Here is a 12,611-nt window from a genome sequence, read left to right as displayed (position 1 = left end):
CAACCTCTGGTTAATACAGTGAGGCTCCAAAGGGCCAGAAGGAGGTAGACGAGGAGGAGGAGTGGGCTGCAGATGATAAGATGCAATTGGCTTCAGCTACACTACACGTGCATGACGTGTTTGTTGTTTCCTCTGCACTGAACATGACAGAAAATATAAAACCCTTGAAATTAATTAAGTCTAAAAAACTGTTGTGTTACACAGTTTGAATGCAAATTGACATGCTGTGAGGACAGTCTCATAAAAAAAGACTTAAACAGTAAAACGTGCGTGTGCTATATACACACATAAAAACTACTGTAGCTCATTATCTGTGGCAGTAAAGTCGGAGTCAAGACGGATCAGTGGTAGGACGTAACTTCAGTACTCTGCATTATAAAACCACAATTGAGATTAAAATATTATATGTATTATGCATATGTGTGGCTGTGTGTGTGTGTGTGTGTGTGTGTGTAGGAATGCTTTACTATGCATGAATAGTAGCTGAATCTCTGACCCAGGAACACCTTTACACATCACATCTGCATATCAAATATGAACAGGTGGCTCCCACAGCAAAAGAACCAAATAGCCGCAACAGGCCTGTAGAGCAGCAGCAGCAGCAGCAGCAGCAGCAGCAGCAGCATTTCGTCCACACTCCTGGATATGCTCAACGTTCCTCTTTCTTTATGTCTTCAAATAATAGCACGGCCTTATCAATAATTTCGGACATAACCCTCTCTTTCTTGGAACTACAGGTGTAGTTGAGCTGTCAATCAGACTCAGGCTTGTAAATAATCTCTGTGATGCCAGAGTTCATTTCTGTATTGTGTGCCTGTTTTATTATAATGGATAAACCATACATTGTAAAAGAAAAAGTAATCGAGTTATGATATAGCCATGCTGCCTCTAGTCTAAAAGAGAAAGTTTTAATTCAATCCCAAAAATGGAATTATATCTTGTGTGTCAATGTCTGCAGTCTTACATGAGCTCCGTCACATGACCAGCGATGATAAATGGTTGTACAAGGCGGAATCAACATGTTTGTAATGATGTTTTATATCAAATTAGTTTAAAGACATACAACATCTTCATTACATTAAATTTCCCTCTCCTTAAGGCTACAATACAAAGCCTGGGGTGGAAGTGTTCATTGCACCAAGCAAGTGATGACTCATTTTGAAAGTAATGAGTTGTCAAAAATGGGGCACAGGGCCGTCGAAAGGGGATAAAACAAATTAATAAAAATGGATCGTTGCTTAACCTTAAGCAAAGTAGAACAGAATCCATTAAAAAAATACTGTATGAATCGGTGGCATTTTTTTTTCTTTTTCTGAGGTTAAAGAATTGCTTTGATCTCTGGGAACAATTTCAGAGGCAATAGATATGGCAGTAATGTGATTGCTTCTGTCAGCATGATTCAACAGATTACATATCTAATCGGTTTGTTGAATAGAGAATAATAATTTGCACAGATTACAGCAGGCCGGTGGTGAAACTGGGCTGTTTGACAGTTGAGATGATCCACAGGACGGACAGATGGATGGACAAAAAGACAGCGAGTGGGAGGGGAAACCACCAACTACCTGGTTTAATCCATGGTTGTGGAGGGGTGGGGGGTGGGGGCAAAACAACTGATCCTAACTGTTATGATGGCTGTGCCTCTCTCGCCCCACACAATGGCGTGAATAAGTGCATAACATGTGGGCACGAACACAAAGCACACGAAAACACTCGTACACGTTTCACTGGAACATACAGAGAGCGGCTGAAATGCAGAGCTATGCAGAATACGAGAGACATGATTGCAAAGGAAGTGGGACTATATATAATGAAATTAAAGTGACTCAGTTGCTGTAATATCCCTGGGGTATATAGCTAGTTGTTTTATGGGGGGAGATAAGAGGATTTTGTCAGGTTGAGATGCCGGCTAATGCTATTGTTCCTACTGGGAGCATAAAACAGCAAAGAAGCTTTTCACACATCTTTTCTTCTTTTGTAGTGCTGTTACTGTAGATATCGTTTCAAAGTACAAGGTGGAAAAAATTATAATACTGCAGCGTTAGGCATCATAGGCACGAAAACACCTTTTTTTTCCCCAAGCGAAAGAACCCACTCACAAAAAAATATTCTCATCAAAGCATGCTAACACAATTTCAGTTTTGTTAAGAACATTTTTTGAAAATTACCCATGAATTACGTTCTATATATCACTGAATATAAATGATGGAGATTTCAGGCGATCGTCATTCTCACCCTTCTGTCACTGTGCCTCCCTGCCTTTCCTTGCAAACACTCACTTGTGCGCTCACATGATGTACTTAAACAAGCCTCCAAATTGCTCTAAATGACCACTGAGGGTGAGTTTTCTTCAAAGAGACCACCAAATTGAGTTAGAGAAGTGCTTAATGTTATCATCTCTTTTTTCCCCTCCGCTGACTTCTACTTTGCTGTCTTCCTGTCCCCTCTCTCCTCCTTCCTCCACTCTGTGTGTGTTTACTGAATTTATCACCTGCCATCACTTTTTCACTGCCTCCTTTACCTCTTCACTTCTTAATCCCTCAAGCTAATAGTGCTCCCAGGGATGTAACTTGTCAGATTATGTCTGCCAAATCACTGTCATCTACACTGCGGTGGAGTTGTTGAAAACAAACAAGATTTTTATCTTCCCTCACGCCATGAAAAAAAACATCTGACACAACTTCAAATGACACATTACTGAAAAGCGTGGCTGATATAATCTAATACCAAGTCGATCCTAATACTTGAACCCGAGTTGCACTCTCATGCATAAGATGCATGGCTGTTCCACTTTGCAAGAGAAATGATATGTATTCAGTCTTCAGAAGAAGTGGAGGTGTTATTACCTGTCACAATACAACCTAACCTCAATCTGCCAGCAGCCAACTGGCTGGTTTTGTTTTTGTTTTTTAAAAAAAGGTAACATCTTTTGTTGTTTGGAGAGTATGTCGGCTACAGTGAGACACCAAGCACATTTGTCAACAACGAAGGTGTCCACCCCTGAGCTCTTTACAGTCCAAACGCTATGGTGTGGCACTTGAATCGAGTGATGTTTTTCTGATTAAAAGACTTTTTACATGTGTGGGCTGGTTTTTAATCCTGGTAATAAAATATATATATATATATAGATAGATATCACAAAAGTCTTATTATAAATAAAACCACATTAAGATTAAGTGTCAGCCATATTTTTACAGTCATATCTGAAGACAAAGTTCAGTGTTTCCTTCTTGTTAATGAAAGTCAGTGGGAATAAAAAGATCCATAATGGAAGTGGTGCAGAAGGCAGGAGAGGAGCAGGAAGAGGAGGAAGCTGAAGGTGTCAGAGGTGAGGAAGAGGGAGGACACAAGGAACATGATGGAAGGTCATGTTTTTATTCTCTTTCATTTCTTGCTGAGGCCAAAGACACACTGAGTGCAGATGGTGTGTATCTACTGGGACAGACAGTGCTGCATTGTATTCTGTTGTATTGAATTGTATTGTGCTCTGTTATGTGTTGAGGTCTAGATATAATATGTGCATTAGCGCTGTCAGTGTAAAGCAATCAGGAAAACACGCTGATATAAAACAACCCCCCCACCGCCCCCCTAAAAAGAAAAAAAAAATGAGTGAGCGCGCGCGTACACGCACGCATTTAGCCAGAAATAATCAGCAGCTGCAGCAGCCGAAGTAGGCGCACAAACTCTTTGCCACAACGATGCCGAGATAATGAAACAAGCCACGGGCGTGTTTAACTTCTGAAGAGAAATGAGAGGAAGTTGCTGGGAGCGCACATAGATAAATAGATAAGCAGGGCTGCTTAACGGCACGGGAGTAAAGGGGAAACAGACAGCAGAGATCTGCGCGTTTGGAGATCAGGGGAGAGAGGAAAAAGTCGCACACGCGTTTTTTTCCTTCCCCAAACTGATCAAACAAAACTGAATCCAAAATATAACCCACGACTTAACAGCCTGTCTGTGGTCCAAACAGCTGTTAGGGAGATATAATCACTTTAAACCAAGTTCCAGAGATCACCACTGGAAACGGGATCGCGGACAAATAGCTGAAATCCGGCAATACAGAAAGTATTTTTTTTAAAAATCACCAGGTCTTACTGGTGAGATTTAAATGCGATTCTATATTAAACGTTAAAGACATATGTCCTTTAAAGACAGTTGACCCCCTAAGAAGGAGAGGGCAGGTGCATCATGACCCCTCTCTCCTTCACCACATCTCCACGGTTACGCACGGGAAGATCATCTTAGTTTCTCTGAATGATGATGAACTCACCTTCCGTAGGATCCACTGGCAGAGAAGAACTATGGTCCAACCGAGCACCTGCATGTCACCTTCCTTGTAGCGGAGCACCCCGACCAACAACCAAAAAAAAAAAGAAAAAGAAAAAGAAAAAAAACTACACGTCTCCCCGCGTGGACATACAAACACACGCCGCGGAATCCAAGCAATCCCAAGTGTTTAGGCGACAAAAGTGTAAAGTGTCAGAAAGATAAAGTTGTCGTGTTTGTTCAGTGAGTGTCGCAGCGCTTTCTACGGGCAAAAACTTTGAGCGGCGGTGGCTTCAGTTGCTCCTGTCCGCCTCATGTGGCACATCCATGGTGTTTGTCTCCGCTCATGCCGGACCAAAGTTTGTGCGGAGACCAAGTCAGTTCAGAGGGGGGATCTCACAAAGACCACCAGCGCTTCTCGTGTTTTGGGGGATACTGACTGAGATTTCTCTCTCTCTCTCTCTCTTACTCCCCTCCTCTCTCTCCCTCTCCAAGCGCGCGTCACGGCGCACAAGCAACTACTGGCAACCGCACTGACCGCAACTGTATGGTGGTTTCTATTTAATCCTGTCGGTGTTTAGATTGTGAGACGATGATTCACTGTCTGTAATTATTTAGACAGGAGGATGTGGATCGTGCTGTGCGCTCTCCAAAGTTGTTGTAAGGTCCACGATTCAATCAGTCGATTCATCTATTGATCCATTGACAGAAAATATCTGGGCCACAATTTTGCTAATTAAATTAAATCTTAAATCATTGATTTCAAACAGTTCTCTGCTCTGTGGGATGCTGGAGCTTATCTTTGCCAGCTGTGATAATAAATTGAACATCTCTGTGTTGGTTGGTTCGTTGGTCGTCTCTCATTGGGCTCTGAGAATTTGTTATGGCCATTTTATTCATTTTTTCCACATTGAATAATCTTTGGAATAACCATTAATAAAACATAACAGTTGCAGTCACATCTTATAGATATTTTATTCTGAATTATGTTTTGGTTTGTTATGTTTTGTACAATATTGACTCTATCATTCCAATTATTAATAGAGAATAAATCATGTAAACCTGACCTGTGGCTTTAAAATCTGAATTTGAACTTAAAAGTCTTTTCATTTGTTCCTGCTCAGGACAAAAACATGGACCACATGAAGGATTGCAGCAGAGATAAAGAGATAAAGATGAACTAGTTGACCTGAAGGCAGCACACGTAGCAGCTTTGGTCTGTGTCACTAACTTCACACTGACTGCAATGCACTCACATGTGACCCCGCCTCACTTCCTCCGCTGGCAGCTGAAACTGGAAGAAGACTCTCACACATAAAAACACAAACCCTCGACCGCCTCCTTTTAAACGGCCTCGTTGTGATGGAGGCCAGCAGCACACGCTATAGCCACACTATAAACTCCCAGAAAAACAATTTTGAAATATTAATGTTGCATGGAAATATTGGGGCAGTGTGGCCCCCGACATGTCTCCCTGATGGCCAGTCCCAGCTGCTGCTGCCTGCCTGACTGTGCCACCTTCAGTATGAACTGATCTGGGATGCACGGTGTCGGCCCGCTGTGTGGAGATCAGTGGATCCGTCTGCTGGATTGTTAGCGTTCCTGTCTTGACTCTGTAGCATTATATAATGCTGTCAATCAGTCATACACATCTGGCTGAGCGACAGGCCGACCTCCTTTTGTATAAGCATAATGTCTGTCTCGACTTTCTGCCAGTGTATGATGAAGCATGTCCCTTCAGTATAACTGTCTGTCTGGGTGAGTGACTGACCAGCTAAATGTGTGTTTGTTTTTCCCAACACCACTTTAAATATCCGTCTATCTTTCTATTTTTCCATCTGCTCCTCTACTGCGTGGCTTTACCAGCTATTTACAGCACGTATACAGTCCACAATCGGTACACAAACCTCTCCTCTTTTCCCCTCTTTCACCTGCGAGAATGAAATTTCTCTGTGTTCCTTTCTCCCTCCATAAACATTCTGCTGTAGATTTTTATCTGTCCAGTGAATACGAACAACAGTTTTTGGCCCTGAACCTTGAGATAAGAGTTTCTTCTACACTTTCCTCTTCAGATGCGAGGCATCCTTGCTCACCTGTGGCATGTCCTCATTCAAGGTGTGTGTCTGTGTGTGGCCACAAGTGCACACCATGCTGATGAGCTGATGATACGTCACAGAAGGAGAGGAGTGTCTCTGTAAAATGAGCTGCTTTCTGGTCACATGTTACTCTATATGTTGTGTATTAACTGTCTGTTAGATGTACACTCTCAGCCAGCTGCATGTGGCTCTTCCTCATTGTGAGAGCGACACAGCACTGCCTCCCTGCGAGACAGAGAGTCACTGCAGGCAGGAGAGAGAGGGCGCAGTGGGAGGAGGGTTGGAAGTGGCTGAGGTTTAGTTACAGTATCACGTACAGTAAGTCTGCAAAATGCCTGAAATGCTGAAGCACAAACAGCTGGTCTGATAGTTATCTCTAATAACATGCCTGTCAAAGCACAAAGTCAAGCGTGCAACCATCTTTAGAATATACTCAAAGACCGGGTGATGCTTCAATAAATTAATATAATAAAAATAAATTAAAATGTTGTGCCACAGTTTGTAGAGAAGAGGTGTTTTTGCATACCAAAAAACCCAACAACTTTTTAAATCAATATAAAGTGGACGTTCTCATGAACACATTTGCCATATTGCAAAATCTGCATTCTGAACAAAACAAGCATTCAGTGTACAGACATGCGTCCTTCAATTCATCCTTCAATAGTAAATATTAGAAATCATCCATCGAGACTTGAAACACAATGTTTTACTGGATGAAAACAAAACCTCCGTGTTTGACCTCATGTGAGACACAAGATGTGTGTCCTTGTCAGCACTGTCTCTGCTTCAGTCACCCTGGCCGGGGGCGGCACAAAACTACAGCAACTTTCTTCCTGCACGATACCGATGTCGCTTAACAGGTGGAAATGAGAGTTCCGTCAAAACATATTTGGAAAAACAAAGTATAGGTATAGAACAGAGATAGATAACAGAAAGTTTTGTGACATAAAAAAATGTCTAACCTAATACTACTCGAAGGTTGCTCTATTATAAAGAATTAAATACTTCAGAGTACGTTACTCTTCTGTGTTTCTGTCAATCTTTCAGCTGCTGTAAATCAGTGTGTTACACCCATTGCTTCATCTTCAGCAGACCATGAAACCCTGTCTATCAAACACAGCGGGTCTCAAAGAATGTGACCGTTTCCCATTTCCATCACTGCCCTCCGTTCAATCTACTGTCTGTGATTTGTATGGCCTCGGCGCGCTCTGTCCTCCTGTTTCCCCTAATTTTTTTTCCCCCCACTCTCGGAGAAGAGACGCTGGTGTGAGTGCAATTTCTGATCCACATTGGAAGTGGCAGGTGAATTTCGCCCAGCTGCTCCCCTTCTCTGTTCCACTTAGCGGCGACGCTCCTGCTCTGAGTCGCTCGGTCGCCGCATGGTCATAGTAAATGAAAGAACATGCTCTGAGCAAGAGCCGAGTGCATCTACTTTCACAAATATCATCCTCGCATCATTATTCCTCTTGTTTCCTTCCTGACTGTCAGGAAAAGGTTTGATCATTTTCCGACGCTGCACCGCTTACGCTGCTGCTCCTGTTCATCACATTCCTGTTTGCAAACAAATTAGAGTCATGTATCATTAAAGGCAATAAATTACAGTCACGACTAAGTGAAGTGACAAGCATACACCCATTAAAGCATTAAACAGACTTAAAAGGCTTCAGCATTAATTCCGCGTGATGGATTAAGCAAAGAGCAGGTGCTGGAAAGTTAGTGAAGAAGGATGTGTGAGGAGGACAGCGATGGATGATGGAGGAGGAGATGCAGGGTGGTGGTGGCACAGGGAGACGAGGTGGTAAAGATGAAGACAGAGGAAGAGGAGGAGGAGGTGCTGGGACAGAAGAAGGGACTACAGTATGTTAAGGAGGAGAGGGGTATGAAATCATCTCAGTAGTAGATCAATCAATCTGTATCCTGCTCTAATTAAACTCTTGTAGCGTAGCGGTGTTCACATTTTTGTGGACCACACAGAATTACCTCCAGGTGTTGTATACTTTGCTGTATCTCATTAAAGGTGTTCAGAAATCGGGGTGGTACTGTCCTCACTGCAGGTGGTCCCGGTTTGAATCCCGCATCGAGCGGCCCTTTCCTGCATGTCACCCCCCCCCCCCACACTCTGCCTCCCCATTTCCTGTCTCTCTCTCGACTGTGCTTTCAATTAAAGGTGAAAAAGCCCAAAAAATATACTTAAAAACAAAAAAAAAGGTGTTCAGAAATGGCCGTTAGTTCAGTTTGTCACGCCTCCTTCCACGAGTTGCCACACGAGTTTACCCGAGTAAGGAAAACGAATTTGATTGGCCGTTATCGAGCGGGCGGGATATTCAATGCTTGGGGCGGGACCGAGCTCGGTGTGTGTATGTGTGTGTGCGCGCGAGTGTGTTTAGCTAACGTAGCTAACTGTTAGCTAGTAGACTTGCTAACTTAGCTAGCTAGGTTAAGTGATGGACCACAGGGATCCGGAGGATTAGAGTGGAGTAGGGACGGAGGAGAGTTTGTGTCAGTGGTGGTGGACAAGTTTCTTCCATCGTACCCCTCGTTTGTCTCAGATGTTTGATTGATGGATCCTGATATCATTGGCTGATGAATCGTGAGGAACATGACGCATAATTCACGCTCCTGCATTATCCAATGCGAAAAAAAACCACCCCACTTTCATCCCGGATTTACTCAAAAATAGAATTTTGCACAAAATTTGGACTACACTGTCTGATAGATGAGTGATAACACTAACATTAAGACCCACACTGGGCTCAAATTCAATTTTCTTTTCTGAATACCTTTAGAGGGACAACGAGGAGTTTCTATTCAGTTATAAAAAAGTCTCACGTTAATGTGGATGAATCTCCGCTACCCACACTTGTTAATGGGCCCATTTTCGATAAATATATCGTTCTGTCTCTATCGTTATTTTGTTATTATTAGTGGTGGCGGAAATGCTGGTCGAGCCGACCAGCTTTTCCTTACTTTCGGTTTCGTGGCGTAACGCAGCTGAATCGCCGTTTATGTTCAGGACTACGACGGTAACTGAACCTCTTTGAACCTCTGACTTTAATTATTGATGAATGAAAACATGAGTCTGTCTTGCGCCGGACAAAGAATTTCACCGTGCGCACGGAGGCTCATAAATGTAGTGTGAAAACACTTCGCTTTTCCAAAACTCCTCGTTGTCACTTTAAAGGGACAATGAGGAGTTTTGGAAAGCAAAGTGTTTTCACACTACATTTCCCATGAGCCTCCGTGCGCACGGTGAAATTCTTGGACCGGGGAGTCAGAGGTTCGAAGACGATCAGATACCGTTGTAGTTGTGACCATAAATGGTGATCCGGCTGCGTTATTCCCATGACCCGCCGGGCAGCGTCCACGAAACCGAAAGTAGGAAAAGCTGGTCGGCTTGCCCAGCATTTCCGCCACTAATAATAACAAAATAACGATAGAGACAAAACGATATATTTATCAAAAATGGAGCCATTAAGTGTGGGTAACGTATTCATCCACATTAGTGTAATATGAGACTTTTTTATAACCAAATACAAACTCCTCGTTGTCTCTTTTAAGGATAACACTGTCTCCTATAGAGAGATGGATGGATGGATGGACGGACGGACGGACGGACGGACGGACGGACAGACGGACAGACAGACAGACAGACAGACATCTATATGGTATTGGTATGGTATTCCCAGTTATGCCGTAGTAAGAAATGTAATCGCTAACACATACTTTTTGCTCTAGCTGAAGAATCTCTACACTTTTGTTCTGCATACAAGTCACAGAGAGCTGCTGGTGGATTGTGGGTGAAGAAAATGCTGGACGTAAGAGAGAGCGCAGAGTCTGCATCCTAAGCTCTGAAGTGTATGTCGGACATTGTGCGAGTGGTGTGTAGGTTACTCGGCTGTGCACACCAGAAGCATACTAGTAGTATTTCTCTCCGCCTGTCATATTGAGAGCTGATCTTTATGGAAACCTCCTGGATTTCTAAAACAGATTTTTATGTGTGTATGATGTGTGTACTGATCAGAGGTATCTGAACACCGCTCTGGATCACTACACTTCAACCCCTTGTGTACTCGTGCTGATTATAAACTTGACCTAAGTCTCCAAATTGTCTGACTGTTGCTGGTCTCCCTGCCTCTCTGCTCTCTCTGTCTGACACCATTATGTTAACATTGCCATGAACTCTTCATTACTCTGTTTGTGAAGATTTCATCAAGTGGTAGTAAATGTTACTGGGGATTTACTGGCTGGTTTTGCTGTGCTAAAGACACAATGGTGTGTCTGTTTTCCTTTTCTCTGATTGACAGCCACTCGTACAGGGCCAGTGTGTGAGTGCACTGCAGGGTAGTAGGCAGTGGATCAAACCACTGTGAGGCAGAGGGGGATCATTTGAAACTTAAAAACACTTTGTTTCACAGGTGAACCACAGTTATATTATTGTACTTTATTGATTTATTGTACATAGTTTAGTCTACAATTATACACTGCTATATGAATAGACGCTGTGTGTGTCGTGTTTCCACCTGCATGAAACCAAGACTGTGTTTTTTTCCACTTAACTTAACTGAGCGCTGTGTAAAAATACTCATAAATTATTGTCATGAAACTTTTTTTCCCCACATTTTGCTGATTATAATTGCAATTAGCTGCATGTAACTTTAATTGGAGACACAGTCATTACTGAATAATCACTATTTTTCTGTGCGTTCATTCACTATGATAGCAGCAATTCAAAGAGCTGATGATGTGCAGTGGAATTAAACTTTTAAAAATCAACAGAAAACAAACCTTTATTAAAACCTGCTGTCCACAGGGAACAAATGATGCAGCCCAAGCCGACCAATCACAGCTCTCATGGTCTCTGTGGTATCACTGTGGCTGCCATAGGCCCGACCTGCAGGAGGCATGTCAGCTATGGCCATCCCATTGCATAGGCTCCTAAATTGATGCACATTATAAAGAACAGGATGATGGAGGAGAAACAGCAGAAGTGGAGGAGTAAAAGTGGAAGGGACAGGAAGAGGTAAACAGGTGGGAGGAGGTGCAGGTGCAGAAAGCAGAGGAAGAATATGAAACAAAACCAGGCTGACAGGGTTGACAAAAAACACTGCTTATTATAATACATCAACACAATCCGAGGGCCATCTAAAACATGTACTTCATGAGTTAGTGCTCGCACACTACTGCAGTAGACACATCGCAATGATGAAGCAGGATTGGATGTAATTGCAGAGTTGGGAAAACACTCAAATTTAGCATCCACTACAGTAGAGTCCCTTTTCTTCTCGGTGAGGTAAAACATTTATTGAAGATAATTGCGAGAAACGGCAAACACGCCAAGGTGGACAAAGGAAAAATATACTTAGCCGTGCATTTGACATTTCTTGAAAGTTGGAATTTTTTAATGCTAAAAATAGATGGCCAGGCAGTCACTGCAAGCATGACAGCAAAAAGAGAGTGAGAAAAAGAGTGAGGATGAATGACAGATTCCTTGCCACGGCATGAGGAGCTTTGGTACGTACACAACTACACTGCTCAGTCACGCGTACGCACACACCTGCTAACACATACATTGAAGCGCCGATCCCGGGGTGTCTAACTCGGAGGTTAAAGAACACAATGACGGGAGGTCACCTGGCAGTAATGGAGCCTTTTGTGTCTGGAAATAGTCATTTCCCTGTGTAGTCTCGGGGTATCACAGCAATGATATGAAACCCTGTCATTTTGTTTTCCTTTCTATCGATTTCAGAAAAGGAGAACGTGTGGAAAGGATAGAGGGTGAGAGAGGTACAGCCGAAGAGCATGAGCGGTGTGCCTGTTGTGGGTGTCAGGACTATGCCATTGTCATTCAAATGTTTTGTTGCAGGAAGGGAATTTGAGAGGAGAATGGGAGATGAGCACTAATGGGAAGCAAAGGGAGAAGTGGAATAATTGGATTTGATTACGTCTGTCTGTCAGAACACGACAGGACATAATATGCGGCTGGAATTATTGTGACAGCGTTACAATGTGGGTGACTCTTTGTGAAGTTGGTCCAGTGTGAAGAACTTTTGGGATGAGAATTGTCTTGAATTGGAATTTTTTCTGGCAGCGTGGCTCTAGTGACAGCGACGTCCGTCTGCTGGTCTTGACAGAAATATCTTAACAACCACTGGTTGTCGGTGATCCCCTCGTCCTCTAACGGCTCCAGCAGATGCTCTTCAGTATTATCAGCTGAACATGAACTCAACATGAAACATTCATGCTTTCCTT

At 43.0% G+C, this 12,611-nt stretch overlaps 1 protein-coding gene across 1 annotated transcript in view; it reads right to left on the bottom strand.

Annotated features, from left to right (window-relative positions):
- Positions 1-4,655, bottom strand: part of nxph4 (neurexophilin 4) — a 44,553-nt gene extending 39,898 nt beyond the window's left edge. Inside the window, exon 1 of the mRNA XM_085777650.1 lies at positions 4,271-4,655. Coding sequence (XP_085633776.1) covers positions 4,271-4,324 — 54 coding nt within the window. The 5' untranslated portion in view covers positions 4,325-4,655. The remainder of the gene's footprint in view (positions 1-4,270) is intronic.
- Between the last annotated feature and the right edge of the window lie 7,956 nt (positions 4,656-12,611).

The sequence above is a fragment of the Trachurus japonicus genome, chromosome 5, assembly GCF_045865225.1.
Source record: "Trachurus japonicus isolate A0001 chromosome 5, Traja_1.0".
Lineage (NCBI taxonomy): Eukaryota > Metazoa > Chordata > Actinopteri > Carangiformes > Carangidae > Trachurus > Trachurus japonicus.
Note: the sequence above shows the minus strand (reverse complement) of the source record. Positions and strands in the feature narration are given on the sequence as shown.